Source organism: Panicum virgatum, chromosome 7N (assembly GCF_016808335.1).
Source record: "Panicum virgatum strain AP13 chromosome 7N, P.virgatum_v5, whole genome shotgun sequence".
NCBI lineage: Eukaryota > Viridiplantae > Streptophyta > Magnoliopsida > Poales > Poaceae > Panicum > Panicum virgatum.
In genome coordinates, this window is record NC_053151.1 from 31,253,515 (window position 1) to 31,274,954 (window position 21,440).

At 46.0% G+C, this 21,440-nt stretch overlaps 1 protein-coding gene across 1 annotated transcript; it reads right to left on the minus strand.

Moving 5' to 3' along the window:
• Window positions 1-612: 612 nt before the first annotated feature.
• LOC120681028 (two-component response regulator ORR1-like) lies at window positions 613-3,350 on the minus strand. Its single transcript, XM_039962588.1, has 7 exons — window positions 3,136-3,350; window positions 2,950-3,008; window positions 2,322-2,399; window positions 2,113-2,183; window positions 1,564-1,780; window positions 1,114-1,452; window positions 613-965 (listed from the first exon to the last, which is right to left on the minus strand). The coding sequence occupies exons 1-6, from the start codon at window positions 3,260-3,262 to the stop codon at window positions 1,312-1,314; spliced, it is 693 nt and encodes a 230-aa protein (XP_039818522.1). The 5' UTR covers window positions 3,263-3,350; the 3' UTR covers window positions 613-965; window positions 1,114-1,311.
• Between the last annotated feature and the right edge of the window lie 18,090 nt (window positions 3,351-21,440).

Sequence of the window (21,440 nt, forward strand, 5' to 3'; positions counted from 1 at the left end):
TAAAAAAAAACAGAGGAAAGGCATGGTCAATTGGCAATGATGGGTTTTCCCGGCGAGAAAGATGGTTTTTTTTTTTGAGATCGAAATATGGTCATTTTGGCAGGCGAGATACCGCATGCCGGGAAATACAGTAGCAGCATCATGGCGTCTACGGTCTGCCCTGCCGCCGTTCCCAGCCCCCCCCCCCTCCTGCCCGTGTCCTGGGCCACTGGCATGTGGGGCCGCGTATCGCTGTGGTAGTTGGATCGGTAGATGCCACCGCGGTCGCCATCGACGGATCCCGGCGAATTCCCCGGGGATCTTGGGAGATCGTGGGCATGTGACAGCAACAAATACGATGTTTTTTCTTGCCCGCCTTGTGGACAGGGACAGCCGATCCACAAGCAACGGCATTTTTTGGGACAGATGTTCTATCCATCTGTCTCTGTATGGACACGCCTGCATCTTTTTTTTTTATCTTGGAAATCTACATGTTCATACACGCACAACAAAGAAGCAATTCTTTTTTTTTGTCGAAATTATCTGCACAAGAGAACAGATTATACAGTGATACATGGACTGATGCCTGCAGGAGCATGGTAGCACACGAAAGGCACAGCTGAGCACAACATGAGAGTGCACTGCACTGCAGGATTTTTGTTGAAGTTCCGCAATAGCATGCGCTACAAAAATCCACTCAATTGATGGTTGGGGAATCGGATCTTTACAGCAAATACAACATTATTCAATGATTTCAAGATTTTGGAGTAGTCTAGAAGGAATGGAAAGGAAAACAGAGAGGCAGAAGAGCCCAAGCAAATACTGCACAATCCAGCTTCCTTTTCACACAGCTAGCTAGTACAGGCCTACAACTACAAGGCACCAGCAAACAAAACATGATGCTGAACGCCTTCCTCAATGTGACCTGTGGAGATCTCTGTAAACCGTTGCCTCGTCAGGATTCCAATGCAAACAATGGGAGGTCTCTGTAAGGAGCAAGAAAGAAATTAGTTACAGGCACACAAGTTTGTCAAAAAGCTCGACTAGTTATGCAACAATATGAATCAAAAGAATGCCCAGCGCTGCAGTGTTTTGATCACTGGAGCAAGACGTGAAGGAAGGAAGGGAACTCACCTCTGGGATGTTCTGCACAACCAAGTGTCGTTCTTGGATGGAGCTGGGCCTGGAGAAACCAAAGGGACCAGATCTCTGCAGCACGAAGCCAGCTCTGACTGGTTTTCACCGTCTCTGTCAATGTCATGAAGCCGTTGCCTTTTCAGCAAAACTTCGCAGCGCCGTCGCTGCAGGCAGGCACCAAGCAAGGCAGGCGCATCACAGGAAGAGCGAGCGGCCGCCGCCGGACGACCATCTGCGCAGGATCTCGCCCAGGCACAGCACGGCGTACACCAGCAGGACGAGCTTGACGAGCAGCGGCAAGTACTGCGAGAGCTCCACGCTTGACGAGTGCAGGACCTGCAGCGAGCGACAGCACCAAAGCGCATGAAGCTGGTCAGCGTTGCGCTAAAAAAAGATTTCGCCATCTCGATTTTCTTCTGCAAGTGCCGGCGCCGGTGGCGTACGTACCATCGCGACTCCGGCGAAAGGTCCCCGCCGCCCCGACGCCGACGCGGCGGCGGCGTGGTGGTCGGAGGGCGGCGGCGGCGGCATCGGCGTCCTCTTGGCTACGGCCTCGCACGGCGCTGAGCCCTTGGGCCTGGCGGTGAAGCAGCTCCGGAGGCGCTGCACGTCCTTGCTCTGCAGGGGCTTCACGATGAAGTCCTCGGCGCCAGCGTTCAAGCATCTGTTGTTGTCAGTATCAGAGAGTTAAGAGCTCTATCGCCTGCTGGTCAAGAATCTGCATGAATGCACAAATGAAGACGAAATCTTTGTCTGGTACCATCACCAGTCCTTGAGAACTCATAATTAGAGGAATGCAGGCCCAGGACTGCAGTCAGGGACTGCCTGAATTTTTACTGAGCAAAGCAACCAAGATTACCGCCGAGCGTTTTCAAGCAGGCTTTCAGAGAGAACAGAAAACGCAGCTTTTCCTCTTCTTTTTTTTTTTAACCGCATCAACTTTGCACAAAAACTGGTACTGAAAAAAGAAGAAAGAAATTGAAAAGGAAGGGCAACCTGCTGATCCGCTGGGGCTCGTTCTCTGACGACATAACGACAACCGGTATCGGCTTCAGGGGGGTCAGCGCCTGGAGAACACCCATGAAATTCGCAGCGTGTGAGGATGAGATGAGACGACGATGAAACGCGTGCGCAAATGAACTGATCGACGCGTGTCAGAAAATGCAGTGGTTTGCATCATGCAGGTGTGGTGGACTGGTGGTTACCTTGATGGCCTTGAGGAGGTCGTAGCCGGTCATCTCCGGCATGGAGTAGTCGGTGAGCACCATGTCCACGGCCTGCCCCTGCGAAAAGGCCCGGTATTTTAAACCAGTGTTGGAAGCACTTCACTGAAATAGAGGGGACGCAGAAAAGCAAACGAGGAAGAACAGGATCGCGTTGGAGTCTGGAGCACTGTCCCTACTAGGACTCGGCCACGGGCTACTCCCCCATCCGGTGCTGTCTTGCTGAGCTTTTGCAGGACATGACGGCGAGATGTCACTGAGGCACTGACCCGGGCAAGCTTCCCCTAATGCAGCACTAACACTATCTTAATCATGATATTTTCTTTACTAACACTAGAGTATTAGGGCAGTGGTGCTATACACTAGACAGCTTTTTTCTCAGGCTGCTCCGCTGCTGTGAGACGGCCCCTTTATTTTAGACGCCATGAAAAGCGGCGACCATGTTCTTCAGTGTGCGGGCGAGAGAGAAGGGACCATGCTTGCCGCGACCATGCATGCTTGCCGCTGCTAGTCACAGCACGGCTGAAATATTCCTCTTCGCATCAGCTGGCGAGAGATGGATGATCCCGAAACCGGCAGTGGATAGTGATGCGAGCAGGGGCCTCTTTACCTTGCCGCCCTTGAGGCCGAGGAAGTCCATGGCCTTCCTCGCGCTGTCGACGGCGATCACTGGAACAAAACCGAGCTGGTCAGACTCAGACCCCACCACACAGCAGCGGTAAGAGTCGGAAAAGAGCAAGGAGCAAGAGGGACGAGAGGTGCAGTGGCGGAGTGCCACTGTGAGGCTCGTGCTGACCGTGGAAGGCGCCGGCGCAGGAGCTGCTGCTGAGCAGGAGCTGCGCCACCCGGCGGTCGACGGGGGAGTCGTCGACCACCAGCACCCTCGTCACCCCCTCCTCCGCCTCCGCTCCTCCAACCTCCATGCCTCTCTCTCTCAGCTATCTGCAATCGAAGCGGCGGCGGCGGCGGGGAAAGCTTCTAGTCGTGGTAGAGAAAGAGGGGTTGCCCGTTGCCGGGCGGCTGCTCTTCTTATAAACGCGCGCGCGTGACGCCGCACCACCGAGGAATCAAACGAAGGCGAGGAAAGAGGAGGGAGCGTGCGGGCCCACCCCCCGGAGGAACATGACGTCCTCTCACCGACAACCGGGCCCACACGTGGGAGCCCGCATGTCGGCGGGGCGGAACTCTATGACGTCCTCTCACCGACATGCGGGCCCACACGTGGGGGCCCGCATGTCGGCGGCTGGGGAACGTCTCGCGTGCGTGTCACGTCACGGGGAGGGAAAGTTGCCTTCTGCTCTAGATTTTGCTGTCGGGGAATCTCCTCCCCAGTCCACGCTTCGAAATCATTTTCGCCTCCTTTCTTTTCTCCGAGGCATATATTCCTGGATCGCCACCAAACAGGGGTCGTTTTTGGCTCTGCCTCATGTCTGCGAAGGGCCCCAAGGGGAAAGAAAAGGTTCTTTCGAGATTCAAAATTTTTCAGCGTTAACTTCGAATGTATGATCGCTAATTAGAAGTATTAAATATAGATAACTGACAAAATCTATTCCATAACTCCAAAATGTAATTACGAGACGAATCTTTTAAGCATAATTGGATTATGATTAGACAATGTCGTACTACAGTCAGCACTAATGATAGATTAATTAGGTTTAATAGATTCATCTCGCGATTTTTCTGTTCATCCGTGTAATTAGTTTTATAATTAAATCATATTTAGTTTTTCTAGTCTTCGGTTGAACTGCTACAGTGAATTTCTTTCATATTTTTACCGGATCTAAACACAGTGTAGCAGCACCGCCGTCCGCCACTAGTGTATTGACTACCGATTCATGTGCCACAGCTGCCAGTTTGGTGGTGGTGGTGTCGTGGTGATGCTGGTGCTGCTAGCCTACCTTCATATTCTCTACGCTACTGTCCCCGACGGCCTCCAGGGTCATTTTCTGAAGGTGTTGAGGAGCAGTCGCTGGACGTGTTGCTAGCGGATTCAGATTGAATCTTTTTTTAGCTAGCGGACACGTTTCTAATACGTAACTCTGAATCTTGTGAACGTGTTGCTTTGTTTCTTTGAAATAAAGCGGGGAGATTTTCTCTATAAAAAAATTCTCTACGCTGCTGATGCCCTCTACATCAATGCCACATGCCAGGGCTGCATCAAAGCCGCACTGCACAGGCACAGGGCCTGAAAAGGCTCTCCGATCCGCATAAAAAGTTGAGATGTCGCCAGCCATTTGACCTCGCCCAAGCGATCGACACGTCGGGCCGTGGCCACGCAGTGATGACCCTCCCTTGGGCTGGGCGCACAGTGATATCTCGTGGCTTCACTGAAAAGAAAGACAAAACATCCTGCCGCGTACGGGGCTGGCTTATTAAACGCCGGCTGGCTGGGAGGTCGCGGCAAGATCCTCGATGGAATAATGGAGCTGGTTGGCGTCCGGCAGGTGGCTGAGCCCCCTCTGCTCGCGGAGCGTGGACGTCGACGGCGGACACGTCGTCACGGGTTGGATGGATCATGGATCTGCCTGTCCGTTCGCAGGCCCCTTGTTGCTGACCAGCCAGCCGAGTAAGTAGAGGTCTCCCGTTGGAATTATGGGCTTGCCCATTTATTCTAATCAATACAATAAAAAAATTTAAAATCCACTATTAAATGCTAGGGAATCAATTGCTTAATTCTGTACCGAAATTTGAGGAGGATCTCAACCGACTTAAAGGGTGGACTTCATGTACACCACTTGTGAAGCCGATAAGAGAAGGTCGGTGAACCACACGCGCGCGCTCGCTCGCCTCGCCGGGCCGGGCCGTGGGCGAGGCTGAAAGGCCCTTGTTTGGTTTTGGTAATTGAGTGACAACTTATGTGGACTAATAAGTGTTTATGTTGAGATACACATGAGATTAGTCCACACAAAGACACTAGTATGAGCAACATGTGCCATGGAGGAGAAATGGCTAAGTGTTGATGCTATGCTCATATAGTGTGATCGAGGAGCTCATTGCATATGAGACATGACATGGAGTTATGTGACCAAAGTGGAGAAGATCAAGACAAGGCTTGGCTTGATGGACCGGTTGCAATGGAGAAGGGCAAGTCAAGGCTTTGAAGCGAGAGACCGCGAGGCGGTGAAGCTTGGGCAAGATTTGGCGCCAATGGACCGAGGCAACGGTGAAGAGCGAGCAAGGTCAAGATCGATGGACCAAAGAGGTCATGTGATGATATGGAGTGGATCATATCATTTAAGAAAGATCAAGCCAAGTGTTGACTCATAATGATGATCAAAAGGCTTGATGGAGTTTGGTGCTTGTGTGGCATCAACATTTGGGAAGATGAAATGGAATGCGCAAGGCAAAGGTATGACTTGTAGGGCATTTCATTTCACCGGTCAAAGGTTGTGTAGAGAAGTGCATGACCGGATTTAGGATAGATGGCCGTACTATCAAGAGGGGCAAGCTTGTTTGCATATCGGTCATCTAGTGCCACTTGAGCGATCTAACATTGCGATGTTGCTAGGATCGAGTGGCGTGGTGAGATCAAGTGAAAATCCTTTGAAAATGATTGTGAAATGCTAACACACATGCACATGGTGTTGTTCACGTGGTGGTGTTGGCACATTTGCAAAGGAGAAAGAGTTGGAGTTGATGTTGATCAACTTTGGGAAGCAAGAAAGGTCTTTTGGTTTTCTCCGGAAATTAGGTTGTCTCTTGGAGTGGAATACTGCTTTGATCCATTGTGTTTTGGATCAAGAATTCAGTTGGGTTGTGTAGCCCTCTGAATTAGCTTTCCATAGAGTCCAAGATCACCTAATTTGGACATCGGAGCTAAGAGTTATGGCCGTTTTACCGAGGTACATTTCTGCTGGAAATAGACCTGCGGACGGTACGCCCTAGACCTGCGGACGGTCCTCCCTTGAGGGGCGGACGGTCCGCCGTTATCTCGGTTGAGCTCAAACAGAACCGTTTTTGGCTCTGTGGGTGGTCCAAAATGACCTGCGGACCGTCCGGTCCATGGGGGCGGACGGTCCGCCTTTAAAAGCTGAAACAGGCGCAGAAACTTGGTTGTTCTGTCTTGGGTGCCCAAAATGACCTGCGGACCGTCCGGTCCTTGGGGGCGGACGGTCCGCCTTCTACTGAAATTTCTGGGACAGAAACACTGCGGTTTCTGTGTGTGCTCACGTTTTGAACTGCGGACAGTCCGCCCCTGGGGAGCGGACAGTCCGCCGGTAACTTCCAGATTTAGTCAGAGACGTTTGCAAATCGGTTGGTTCGAAGTTTTGAACCGCGGACAGTCCGCCCCAGGGGCGCGGACAGTCCGCCCGGGGCTCTAACGGTCGACTCTAACACATAATCATTGCAGTTCTAGCCGTTGGTTTTAAATGGCGGACGGTCCAGTTTTTGTGAGGCGGACAGTCCGCGAAAACTCAGTTTTCACGAGATTTGAGTGTAACGGCTAGTTTGGGGCCTCCCTCTATAAATAGAGGGTGTGGCCGGCCATTTGAGTGGTGAGAGCACCTTGGGGACTTGGTGTCCATGTGTGAGAGTGCTTGAGAGCCCTCTACTCACTCTAACTTGATAGTAATCATCCGATCGAGTGAGAGAGCGATTCTAGTGCGATTGCTTTGAGAGATTGCATCGAGTGGCACTAGGTGATCGTGACAAGGCACAAGTTGAGCAAGACAAGGCACCCCAACTTCAAGTCAAGATCAACCATGATGATCAAGTTGATGATTTGAAGATGATGAAAAAGAGAACAAGAAGGGGTGGCAAGGCAAGAACAAGGCATCCAACTCACATTCAAGATGCCAAGAAGTTGAGCAAGAACAAGATTCAAGAGAAGAATCCACATGCTCACATCAAGTGCCATAGTTGTGCAATATTGGGTCACCTAGCTTCGGGTTGCCCAAACAAGCTTGAGAAGAAGGCTCAAGCAAACTATGAGAAGCAAGGCAATGAGAAGCATCAAATGAGTAAGAAAGAAAAGGCTCAACAAAATAGAAGATGCTACTTATGCCGGGAAAGGGGACACATGGCTTATTCATGTCCTTTAGGTAACAATTCTAAGCTTATTTCAATTGATGCAAATATTATGCTTAGAAAGGATGGTAATGGTACCTCATTTGTTACTATTGCAAAACATCCCGCTATTCATACTAAGGCTTTGCCAAAGTATGTTGCTCCTAACTTGAGAGGACCCAACCTAGTTTGGGTACCATCAAAACGTAGATAAATGTGTGTAGGTACCAATGACATTGGAGGCTTGACTCAATTGGTTTTATCTTGTTCATCATGTGATTGAGTCAAGTAATTGAAGCCTAGTGCTATTCTCATCCCAATGTCAAGTCAAAACAATGAAGTCCAAGTACTACAACATACAAGTATCTTTTTCTAGTTGCGATGATTTATTGGAAATATTTGATGGCTTGCAAATTTATTTGAGTTGAATCTTGTTTTGGATGAAAAATCATTTTGCATATTGGAAAATGAGTTAAATGTCATTGACTTCTCAAAAATGATTTGAAAACTAGTACATATAACATTTGGTTCTTATGTATACTCTTTGTTTCATTTTTTTGATTTTTTGAAGCAATTTTGAGCCATTTATGAGTTTTCATGATTTTACTCATTTTATTTTTGAATTCTTATTGTAACTTGTTCATATGAGTCTTTGGAAGGTTTTCATGCAAGATTTGAGATTTTTAGATTTTTATATGAGCAATGATACAAATTCAAAATTGAAATTGTGAAAGTTGGCAAAATTTTGGGCTGTCTGAATTTTGGTAGCGCGGACAGTCCGCGGGTAAGAGGCGGACAGTCCGCCGTTCATGGGACTTGTTCACCAGAGAAGTTCTCAATCGCAAAAATACACTGCGGACAGTCCGCCAAAGGACCGCGGACGGTCCGCCTGTGTTGGGCAGTATTTGCCAGAGGCAGTTTCAGTCGAGCGGCAGTGTGAAAATTCAAAGGCGGACGGTCTGCTAGGATATCGCGGACAGTCCTCTAATGGACAAAAAGGAGTATCCTGACAGCTGAACTTATCATGAGCTACAAAGGTATATCCCTAGTTGATCACATTCATTTGGGTGAATATGAGATGTTTGAATTGGATATATATGCTCGTGTTGCTTACTATAAGATGTTTGAATGGATTAAATGCTTAGTATTCAAAATTGAGTTAATTTGAATGGATATGATCATGAGATGACATTTAGTATGCGATATAATTGAATATATGTCTTGTGAGAGTATTCAAACAAGTTGACATCAAGTTTTGATGAAGTATAGCTCAATTGCTCAAAATCTATCCTTTATTGAAAATCTGAGTAAGCTGAGAAGATAGCCATAGTTGGATGACCAAATCTATTTGGATTGGCTTGAAATTTGGTATGCATGCCCTACACTTATGGTACTAGTTGCTGTACAAATTTCATGAGAATATGATGAGAAATACTTTAGTTTTGGAGTGGATCTTGTCAATGTATGTGCAACAGTTTTCAGCATGCACCCATGAGTGAAGATGTGAAATCTGGTAGCAATCTAGAAAAGCATTGAAGCTCAATTTTTTATGGCTACTAGATGACTTAGTGCCACACATCTCCACAAATTTTTGTGGCAATTCAACATGTACTTTGAGAGATTTGATGTATTCTTTGAGAAGTACAAAATCTGCCAGAAAAGTGACAAATGTTGGATTGATCTTGAGTCACTTAAATTGAAAGGTCCTCAAGTTGGAATCATCGTTACAAGTGGTTGAAGAACTTAGGTTTGGTTTTGAGAGGAGCTAGAAGCATGACAAGAAGCATGACAAGTATTAGGTACAAGGCCATTTGATTGTAGAGTGTACTTATCACATTTTTGGTACTAAAATTGGAAGATCAAGAAAAACAAGCAATACCCAATATAGAGAGATTCATGATAATTCAAGTATATTCAAATGGTATTCTCTCATGCAAGCAAGGATCAAAGAGATGAAGCAAGCCAACCATAACAAGATAATGCATTTGATGATAAGTGATATTCATTTCATATGGGTGAAGGATGGTATTCATTGTCTTCACCAAGCTATTATAATTGGACTTCATGATGCTAGTTGGAGAACTAAATCGGAATCTAATGACTATCCTCTACTCCAACATAGCAAGGTGAAATTGCTTGGCATATGCATTCATTATATGCTAAGGACATGATTAGTGCATATAGTCATATATAGTGATCATTCATGAAAAATAAAATATTTTTAAATGTTTTATGATGCCACTATTGCTTCTATGGTTGATATGATCTAGTGGTAACATATGACATGTTCATGAGCTAGTAAACCCAAGTAGTTGATCTAGAAAATGAGTTTTCAAGTGTTTAACTCAACATTGTCAAGATAACCCTTTGAATGAGGTGTGAAGAAGCTTGTCATTGGTTCAAACCGAGTTGAATTATTTGGGCAAGTAGTCTAGATCAAGTCAAAGAGAAAGAAGCTCATGGAAACAATCTAGTTCAAGAATTGATTATCAATGTCAAATTCAATAAAGTGGTCCATCATGATTTTACAAGTGATACTAGATTCAACAAAAGGTATATCATTGTATCTCTACAAGTGATATACATGGTCATACAAGTAGTATTCATTCAAGTAGACCTAGTGCAATAATGTTGGTTCCACAAGTGATCATCAACTTTAAGTGATCAATTCAAATCAAGAAAGCTATCCTCATCAAGAAGAGCTCAAGATTCAAGTAGATTGACAAAACACTTTGACATAGGGGGAGGAGCCCCACTACAAGGTATCAAGGTCAAGGATCCTACTAGTATCCTGCATGTGGCATTTCAAGGTGATCTTCATGCTTCCACATGTTGTTGTTACAAGTGGTGTCAATTCCAATCAAATTGAAAGTGTCCATCAAAAATGAAGATTCAAGACTCAACCATCTACCCAAGTCCAACTCTTTGTATCAAACCACAAATGCTTCATATGATTGCCTACAAGGGGTGTTCAAGTGGTAACCCTATAAGTACAAGAGGTACAACCTCAAGTGGTAGCCATTGATCTTCACATGGCCAATTTCATGTGGTTTCGGCCTTTTTATGGTCATTGATGACAAAGGGGGAGAGAAATGAACAAAGATATGAATTATCCTTGGATGACAAAGGGAGAGATGAGATGAGAGTGCGATCATGGACATGGATCAAGAGGAGCAATATTGAGGAGGATCAATATTCTTGGACAAGAGGAGCACACAAGTAGGGGGAGCAAGCTCATGAACTTAGTTATTTGTATTTGATATGTGCATATTCATGTGCTTGTTTGCATTTGCATAAGTTTTAAAATTTATATATGCATTGCTTGTGTGTGATGTATGCTAGTCATAGAACTTGGTTGATGATTTGATAACTAGCATGCATAGATTGTAGCTAGACTTTTTTTTACAAGTGAATCAAGAGCCTTGCTAATATTGTTGATCTCATGAGGTATCTTGAGTTTTTTTGATAAATGTCTAGTTACTCATTGATGCTAAGGAATGAACTTCAAGGATGCAACTCAAATTGGTATCACGCTTCGAAGGTTTATCCTATATACCTTAGCATCGCTTAGTAGTGATAACAATTCCACAAATTTCATATTTATGCATGTGTGGGAGTTTAAAACCAAATCTCTTGAGCACACATGTAGGGGGAGTTATCACTACCAAGTTGGATTTTTATGGTGCTTATCCAATATTTTACAAGTGGTCTTAATGGTGGATAAGAAACATAAAATCCAAAACAAGTTACCTATTTACACGTATGTGAAGTGCTAGCTTGGAATATCCTTAATTTCCATATCTTTGTAGAGTTGTCATCAATTACCAAAAAGGGGGAGATTGAAAGGCCCTTGTTTGGTTTTGGTAATTGAGTGACAACTTATGTGGACTAATAAGTGTTTATGTTGAGATACACAGGAGATTAGTCCACACAAAGACACTAGTATGAGCAACATGTGCCATGGAGGAGAAATGGCTAAGTGTTGATGCTATGCTCATATAGTGTGATCGAGGAGCTCATTGCATATGAGACATGACATGGAGTTATGTGACCAAAGTGGAGAAGATCAAGACAAGGCTTGGCTTGATGGACCGGTTGCAATGGAGAAGGGCAAGTCAAGGCTTTGAAGCGAGGGACCGCGAGGCGGTGAAGCTTGGGCAAGATTTGGCGCCGATGGACCGAGGCAACGGTGAAGAGCGAGCAAGGTCAAGATCGATGGACCAAAGAGGTCATGTGATGATATGGAGTGGATCATATCATTTAAGAAAGATCAAGCCAAGTGTTGACTCATAATGATGATCAAAAGGCTTGATGGAGTTTGGTGCTTGTGTGGCATCAACATTTGGGAAGATGAAATGGAATGCGCAAGGCAAAGGTATGACTTGTAGGGCATTTCATTTCACCGGTCAAAGGTTGTGTAGAGAAGTGCATGACCGGATTTAGGATAGATGGCCGTACTATCAAGAGGGGCAAACTTGTTTGCATATCGGTCATCTAGTGCCACTTGAGCGATCTAACATTGCGATGTTGCTAGGATCGAGTGGCGTGGTGAGATCAAGTGAAAATCCTTTGAAAATGATTGTGAAATGCTAACACACATGCACATGGTGTTGTTCACGTGGTGGTGTTGGCACATTTGCAAAGGAGAAAGAGTTGGAGTTGATGTTGATCAACTTTGGGAAGCAAGAAAGGTCTTTTGGTTTTCTCCGGAAATTAGGTTGTCTCTTGGAGTGGAATACTGCTTTGATCCATTGTGTTTTGGATCAAGAATTCAGTTGGGTTGTGTAGCCCTCTGAATTAGCTTTCCATAGAGTCCAAGATCATCTAATTTGGACATCGGAGCTAAGAGTTATGGCCGTTTTACCGAGGTACATTTCTGCTGGAAATAGACCTGCGGACGGTCCGCCCTAGACCTGCGGACGGTCCTCCCTTGAGGGGCGGACGGTCCGCCGTTATCTCGGTTGAGCTCAAACAGAACCGTTTTTGGCTCTGTGGGTGGTCCAAAATGACCTGCGGACCGTCCGGTCCATGGGGGCGGACGGTCCGCCTTTAAAAGCTGAAACGGGCGCAGAAACTTGGTTGTTCTGTCTTGGGTGCCCAAAATGACCTGCGGACCGTCCGGTCCTTGGGGGCGGACGGTCCGCCTTCTACTGAAATTTCTGGGACAGAAACACTGCGGTTTCTGTGTGTGCTCATGTTTTGAACTGCGGACAGTCCGCCCCTGGGGAGCGGACAGTCCGCCGGTAACTTCCAGATTTAGTCAGAGACGTTTGCAAATCGGTTGGTTCGAAGTTTTGAACCGCGGACAGTCCGCCCCAGGGGCGCGGACAGTCCGCCCGGGGCTCTAACGGTCGACTCTGACACATAATCATTGCAGTTCTAGCCGTTGGTTTTAAATGGCGGACGGTCCGGTTTTTGTGAGGCGGACAGTCCGCGAAAACTCAGTTTTCACGAGATTTGAGTGTAACGGCTAGTTTGGGGCCTCCCTCTATAAATAGAGGGTGTGGCCGGCCATTTGAGTGGTGAGAGCACCTTGGGGACTTGGTGTCCATGTGTGAGAGTGGTTGAGAGCCCTCTACTCACTCTAACTTGATAGTAATCATCCGATCGAGTGAGAGAGCGATTCTAGTGCGATTGCTTTGAGAGATTGCATCGAGTGGCACTAGGTGATCGTGTTGCAAGCCGGTGTGCTTGTTACTCTTGGAGGTTGCCACCTCCTAGACGGCTTGGTGGCAAGAGACTCCGTTGAAGCCCGCAAGAAGTTTGTGCGGTGCTCCGGAGAAGAGTTTGGGAGGGGTATTGTGCTCACCCCGCGGGAGCCGCGAAGAGCAACTCTAGTTGAGCGAGACGTGAAGAGCAACAAGTGGTCCGGCCGGATCATGTGCTAGAGCTCGGTGTGAGCACTCCACGTGGGAGAGTGTGACTTGAGAGTCACCACTAGCAAGAGGATCGGCCGCAACCTTGGAGCTTGTCTCAACGGGGATTAGCTTGGTGGCAACCAAGTGAACCTCGGGATAAAAATCACCGTGTCAACTTTGTCTACTCTTCTCGGTGGTTTGCATTCTCCAAATCACAAGCATTGTATTTACATTCTTCTATATCTTGTGCTTGTGTAGTTGCTCTCTAGTGATTAGTTAGCTTGTGTAGCTTGCTAATCATCTTCTTGCTTGTGTAGCTAGAAGTAGAGATCCTAGTGTATCTAGTTAGCTTGTGTAGCTTAATTAGTTGCTCTTGCTTAGATTGTGTAACTAAGCAAGTTGAGCTCTTGAATTTGGATTGTGTATCCTTGTCCTTGAGCATCTAGTGAGCTTAGGTTGGCTTTGTGCTTTTGCTCATTAGAATTGTGTAGGAGCTCCCCCGGTTTGTGAAGTACTAGTGCTTAGGCTTGTGTGACTTGGCATTAGAATTATATGATGAGCTCTTACTAGCTTGGCACTCCATTTGCTTTGTGTAGGATCTTTTTGGAGGTGCCTTAGAGTTATTGTTAGAGGGGTGTAGTCTTGGCTAAGCGAATAGTTTCAATTCCGCATAAGTTTCGGTTAGCCGGCGCAATTAGTTTTAGAAAAGGACTATTCACCCCCCCTCTAGTCCGCCATCTCGACCCTACAGAGGCGCGGCCGGCCGGGCGAGGCAGTGCGCGTGCGCGGCCGGACGTGCAGGTGCGGTGCGGTGAGACGTCATGTACTGAGAAGAGCATTAAAACAGAGAATAAACGTTGACAGTAATGACTGGAGTATCACACCAGTAACTGCCGCTCATCAAAGCTCTTTACGACCAGTAACTGCCGCTCATCAAAGCTCTTTACAACGTCCAGGTTCGTTGAACCTGAGGCACCTCTACGCCTATATAAACCACCCCCTTCCTCCTCTCATTAACACACACTTCAGCACTTGATTCAGGTACTCCTGCTTAGGAGACCTTTCCCTTCTCCCTCTGGTGCTTTCTGCCGTTCCCATCGCTAGTGCTGCGCGCACAGCTCTAGCGAGAGCAGGCCTCCGGAACCTCTGCTCGCTGAAGGTCCTGCACGGGGCGCGGGCAATCCGGTTTTTGGGGAGCGTCTTGACGCGACTGCTCGCTCCCTGATCGACTACTTCGTCTACTTCCCGGCGTGAACGAACGACTCCTTCGTCTACTTCCCGGCGTGAACGAACGACTACTTCGTCTGCTTCCTGGTGACTGTTCGTGGGACTGCACTGCGAACCTCTTCCTGCATCGACATCGTTCGGCTACTTCAGACAAGGCCAGTCGAATAGCATGTCTATTCCAGCTAGTAACGGGGCAACCGGTGCCTCCGGCACTGGTCCCGCCTTGGGGTACACTCTAAACCTATTCTGGTTTAACTTTTTGTTCATGCTTATTAGTAAGAATAACATGAACACATACACATATCTTATTCACACATTATCACTCATTTATGCCATGAAATTGCTAATAATATTTGGAATTAAAATATACCGAAAATTGCCTAGTTATCTAACAATCCAAAAACCTAATTTTGTTAATAGGCTTTCGGTATCTAGCTTTGCTGCATCAATCAAACTACCACTTTTTGATGGTTCAAATTACAAACGTTGGCAAGAGCGGCTTATACTATGGTTAACAATATCGAGAGTGATCCATGTAAAAGAGGGTAAACCTGAACAGTTCACTCCAGAGGAAGCGAGTGTGTTCGATGAGGCTGATACCCTCTTTCGAGGCTTGGTCATTAGTGTTCTTGGTGAAAATCTGGTGGATTCCTATGTCCGGCTGTCAACTGGCAAAGCGTTGTGAGATGCTATTGAGGCTCAATATGGAGTGTCTGACGCCGGCAGTGAGTTGTATACGATGGAGCAGTTCCTTGAATATAGGATGGTCGAAGACCGTTCTGTGGTGGAACAGGCTCATGAAATACATATTCTGGCAAAAGATCTCAAAAATTATAGCAAAGAGTCCCCATGTGTGTTATCCAATAAGTTTATGGCCGGAGGTATTATCTCTAAGCTGCCATCTTCTTGGAGGGACTTTGCTACTTCTCTAAAACACAAGAGACAGGAGTTCACCATAGATGGACTCATAGGGACTCTTGATGTTGAAGAAAAGGCGAGAGCAAAGGACATACATGGGAAAAGAGTTGTTGGTGCTTCTAGCGCCAATCTTGTTCAGAAGAACAACTCCCACAAGAACAAGAAAAAGCCACCGCAGAACCAACCAAAGACTAAGCAGACAACCACCTTCAAGAAGAAGAAGAAGATGGGAGCTTGCTATGTGTGCGCTAGTACGGAACACTTTGCTGCAAAGTGTCCGAACCGCAAAGGCAACGACTCCGCCAACATGGTCATTAGTGAGCCTGGAGGAACATCGGGGTACGGTAATTTATTACCTACAGTTCTTTCAGTTTTTTGTTCACCCGAATGGTGGGTTGACACTGGTGCTAATATTCATATTTGTGCTTATGCTTCTTTGTTTTCTTCTTACCAGGACGGCGGGACTTCCTCCTTGCTGATGGGGAACGGATCGCATGCGCGTGTTCTTGGTGTTGGTATGGTAAATCTGAAGTTTACTTCGGGAAATACCGTGCAGCTGAAGAACGTGCAGCATGTCCCCACCATCAAGAAGAATCTAGTCAGCGGCTCTCTACTATGTAGAGATGGTTTTAAATTAGTCTTTGAGTCCAATAAATGTATCTTGTCTAAATTTGGTACTTTTGTTGGAAAAGGTTATGAAAGCGGAGGCTTATTCCGTCTTTCTTTGTCAGATGTTTGTAATAAAGTTGCATACAATGTTATTAACGTTGATGAAACAAATGTTTGGCATTCGAGGCTTTGTCATGTTAATTTTGGTTGTATGATGCGCTTAGCTAATTTGAGTTTAATTCCAAAGTTTACTTTTGTCAAAAATTCTAAGTGTCATGTATGTGTTGAATCAAAACAAACTCGCAAGCCTCATAAGGCCGCGGAGGCGAGGAGCTTGGCACCCTTAGAATTAATTCATTTCGATTTGTGCGAAATGAATGGAGTGTTGACAAAAAGTGGTAAAAGATATTTCATGACTTTGATTGATGACAGTACTAGATTTTGTTACATCTATTTGTTGAAGTCAAAAGATGAAGCTTTACACTACTTTAAAATCTATAAAGCTGAAGTAGAAAACCAACTTGAGAGAAAGATCAAAAGAGTTAGGTCAGATCGTGGTGGCGAGTACTTCTCAAATTTATTTACTTTATTCTACGTGGAACATGGTATTATTCATGAGAGGACGCATCCCTATTCACCTCAGTCAAATGGGGTTGCCGAAAAAAAGAACCGCACTCTAACGGATTTGGTTAACGCCATGTTAGATACAGCGGGACTTTCCAAGGAATGGTGGGGTGAGGCTATATTGACTGCATGTCATGTCCTAAACCGTGTTCCTACAAAGAATAAAGAGATAACACCATTCGAGAATTGGGAGAAGAAAATGACAACACTTTCATACTTACGTACATGGGGTTGTTTGGCAAAAATGAGTGTGCCAATAACCAAGAACCATAAGTTTGGACTTAAAACTGTGGATTGTATCTTTCTAGGTTATGCTATTCACAGCGTTGGGTATAGATTTTTAATAGTGAAATCTGGAGTACCTGACATGCATGTCGGTACTATAATGGAGTCCAGAGATGCTACATTTTTTTAAAACATTTTTCTCATGAGAGATGAAACAAGTTCATCTAGGCAAGAGTTCATCAAGGATGATAGCTCTACTGAGCCGATAGAACACAATGAACATACACTTGTGGAAAATCCTGAGGAGGATAACAATGATGCTCCGAGAAAGAGCAAGAGACAAAGGATTGTAAAGTCTTTTGGTGATGATTTCATTGTATACCTCATAGATGATACACCCAGAACCATTGAAGAGGCATATTCATCTCCTGATGCTGACTATTGGAAGGAAGCAGTGAGGAGTGAGATGGATTCTATTATGTCTAATGAAACCTGGGAGGTCGTTGAACGTCCTTATGGATGTAAACCGGTTGGATGCAAGTGGGTGTTCAAGAAAAAGCTTAGGCCAGATGGTACTATTGAAAAGTACGAGGCTAGGCTTGTGGCCAAGGGTTATACCCAAAAAGAAGGAGAAGATTTCTTTGACACTTATTCACCAGTTGCCTGATTGACCACAATTCGAGTGTTACTTTCCCTGGCAGCCTTTTATGGTCTTCTCATTCATCAGATGGACGTTAAGATGGCTTTCCTCAATGGAGAATTAGAAGAGGATATCTATATGGATTAGCCAGATGGGTTTGTATCAAAGAGTCAAGAAGGAATGGTTTGTAAGTTGTTGAAATCTTTATATGGTCTCAAGCAAGCGCCTAAGCAGTGGCATAAAAAGTTCGACAGAACTTTGACGTATGCTGGCTTTGTTGTGAACGAAGCTGACAAATGTGTGTACTATCGCTATGGTGGGGCTGAAGGAGTGATTTTGTGCTTGTATGTGGATGACATACTGATCTTTGGCACTAGCCTTAATGTGATTAAGGAAGTCAAAGTGTTTTTATCTCAAAGTTTTGAGATGAAGGATCTGGGAGAAGCTGATGTTATCTTTAATATAAAGCTGGTAAAAGAGAGCAATGGTGGGGTGATTCTTACACAGTCTCACTATGTGGAGAAGGTGTTAAGTCGCTTTGGTTATAGCGACTATAAACCTGTCTCAACACCATATGATGCCAGTTTAATTCTTAGGAAGAACAAAAGGACAATGCGAGATCAGCTGAGATATTCTCATATCATTGGTTCATTGATGTATTTAGCTAGTGCTACAAGACCTGACATCTCGTTTGTTGTAAGCAAACTGAGCCGGTTTGTTTCAAACCCAGGAGATGATCATTGGAAGGCTCTTGAAAGAGTAATGCGCTATCTAAAGGGGACAATGAACTATGGAATTCACTACACCGGGTACCCAAGGGTATTAGAAGGATATAGTGATTCAAACTGGATTTCTGATGCTGATGAGATAAAGGCCAAAAGTGGATATGTGTTTACACTTGGTGGTGGAGCTGTTTCCTGGAAGTCTTGCAAGCAGACCATCTTAACGAGGTCAACTATGGAAGCAGAACTCACAGCATTAGATAACACCACTGTTGAGGTTGAGTGGCTTCGTGAGCTCCTTATGGACTTGCCGATAGTTGAAAAATCGATACCGGCAATTCTAATGAACTGTGACAATCAAACGGTGATTGTCAAAGTGAACAGTTCAAAGGATAACATGAAGTCATCTAGACATGTGAAAAGACGGTTGAAATCTATCAGAAAATTGAGAAACTCCAGAGTTATAGCCCTGGACTATGTTCAGACGGCTAAAAATCTGGCAGATCAGTTTACAAAGGGTCTTTCACGAAATGTGATATACAATGCATCTATGGAATTGGGCTTGAGACCCACGTGAGTCATTCTATAGTGGAAAGCTATCCTATGTGATCGGAGATCCCGTGAATTAGGATGGTGAAACAAACTAAAGTCTGACTGAGAGAAGTGAACCTTTGTGAAAAGGGCTCATTCCGTGTATAAGGTGCATTTCTCTTCTAATATATGTGGCAGGTTGGTCTATATCTTAATGTGTTCCAGGTGGTTTCTTTAAAATAAATGAGTTGTTTTATTGAAACAAAGATGTTGTCCTACAGAACATCTGAAAGGAACACACCTATATGAGTCTGACTACTAGTCATGGTCTATGAGAACTGGGTATTCTCTAGAAACTCATGAAGGCCCTGGAATATGACTTATAAGCTCCAAACCGCGGGGATGCTTTTGCAGCCTAGTACCAGTGTATGGCTCTGGTCAAACTTGTTTGCACAAGACTGGCAATTCAAGGCATAATCCATTGTACAGTTGTGAATAAGTGTAGCTTTTGTCCTAGATGGAAGTTCAACTTAACAGTCTCTGTCAAATACTGGTATATCAATGAGGGAATGTGGGCATTTCTAGTGTGGCTTGAATTTCTTGGTGGGGATTGTTGGAATTATGGACTTGGCCCATTTATTCTAATCAATACAATAAAAGAATTTAAAGCCCACACTATTAAATGCTAGGGAATCAATTGCTTAATTCCGTACTGGGATTTGAGGAGGATCTCAACCGACTTAAAGGGTGGACTTCATGTACACCACTTGTGAAGCCGGTAAGAGGAGGTCGATGAACTACACGCGCGCGCTCGCCCGCCTCGCCGGGCCGGGCCGGGCCGAGGCCGTGGGCGAGGCGAGGCGCGGCCGGCCGGACGGGCGGTGCGCGTGCGCGGCCGGACTTGACGTGCAGGTGCGGTGCGACGTGATGTGCTGAGATGAGAAGAACGTTTTGCTGTTAAGAGCATTAAAACAGAGAATAAACGTTGACAGTAATGACTGGAGAAGCACACCAGTAACTGCCGCTCATCAAAGCTCTTTACGACTAGTAACTGCCGCTCATCAAAGCTCTTTGCGATGTCCAGGTTCATTGAACCTGAGGCACCTCCACGCCTATATAAACCACCCCTTCCTCATCTCATTAACACACACTTCAGCACTTGATCCAGGTACTCCTGCTTAGGAGACCTTTCCCTTCTCCCTCTGCTGCTTTCTGCCGTTCCCATCGCTAGTGCTGCGCGTATAGCTCTAGCGAGAGCAGGCCTCCGGAACCTCTGCTCGCTGAAGGTCTTGCACGGGACGCGGGCAATCAGGTTTTTGGGGAGCGTCTTGACGCGACTGCTCGCTCCCTGATCGACTACTTCGTCTACTTCCCGGCGTGAACGAACGACTACTTCGTCTACTTCCCGGCGTGAACGAACGACTACTTCGTCTGCTTCCTGGTGACCGTTTGTGGGACTGCACTGCGAACCTCTTCCTGCATCGACATCGTTCGGCTACTTCAGGCAAGGCCAGTCGAATAGCATGTCTATTCCAGCTGGTAACGGCGCAAGCGGTGCCTCCGGCACTGGTCCCGCCTTGGGGTACACTCTAAATCTATTCTGATTTAACTTTTTGTTCATGATTATTAGTAAGAATAACATGAACACATGCACATATCTTATTCACACATTATCACTTATTTATGCCATGAAATTGCTAATAATATTTGGAATTAAAATATACCAAAAATTGCCTAGTTATCTAACAATCCAAAAACCTAATTTTGTTAATAAGCTTTCAGTATCTAGTTTTGCTGCATCAATCAAACCACCATTTTTTGATTGTTCAAATTACAAACGTTGGCAAGAGGGGCTTATACTATGGTTAATAATATCGAAAGTGATCCATGTAAAAGAGGGTAAGCCTGAACAGTTCACTCCATAGGAAGCGAGTGCATTCGATGAGGCTGATACACTCTTTCGAGGCTAGGTCATTAGTGTTCTCGGTGAAAATCTGATGGATTCCTATGTCCAGCTGTCAACTAGCAAAGCGTTGTGGGATGACTGTGGCCTGCACACGCCAAGTGAACGACCTTGGTAATCAGACGGTACGGACATACGGTCAGCATGGAGCAGGAAGAAAAACTCGGCGCCGCGGCGGCCGTGCCGGGGCCCGAGGCGGCGGCGCGCGGACGAGGCCGCATTGAAGCGCCGGAAACGGGAGGCGGGCCTCTGCACCCGGGCCCCGGGATCCGGGGCTCCTGCGCTGCGCTGCTTGCTTGGGTCCGGGAGCGGCGCGACCAGCGGCCGGGAGGGTACAGTGCAGAAGGGCAGGCTGGCCAGGCAGGGGCACGGAAAGCGGAGGCTGGCGCGTCCGAGTCGCCGGCGGATCCATCTTGCCGGGCGAGGCGGATCGCGATCGCGAGGAGGATCCGGAGATCCGTGAACAGCAGGCGCACTACCAGGCCGATGGCTGCTAGGCCCGGCGCGGCGCTGCATGCAGTCCGCCGAGATCTAGGTCTTAGGTCTCCGTGTTACTTTGATCGCTAATTACAATATCAAATAAATTCAGTTTATAAAATCAACTTCAGAACCCCGCATTATTAACTCTGAATAATTTAATGAGGTCTTTGACTGTGCGATTAGATGATAGTTACTATAGCATCACTGTAGCCAATCATCGATTAAGTACCGTCATTAGATTCGTCGCGAAAAATTACACACATCCCTAAAATTTTTTTACAAATAGACTTTATTTAG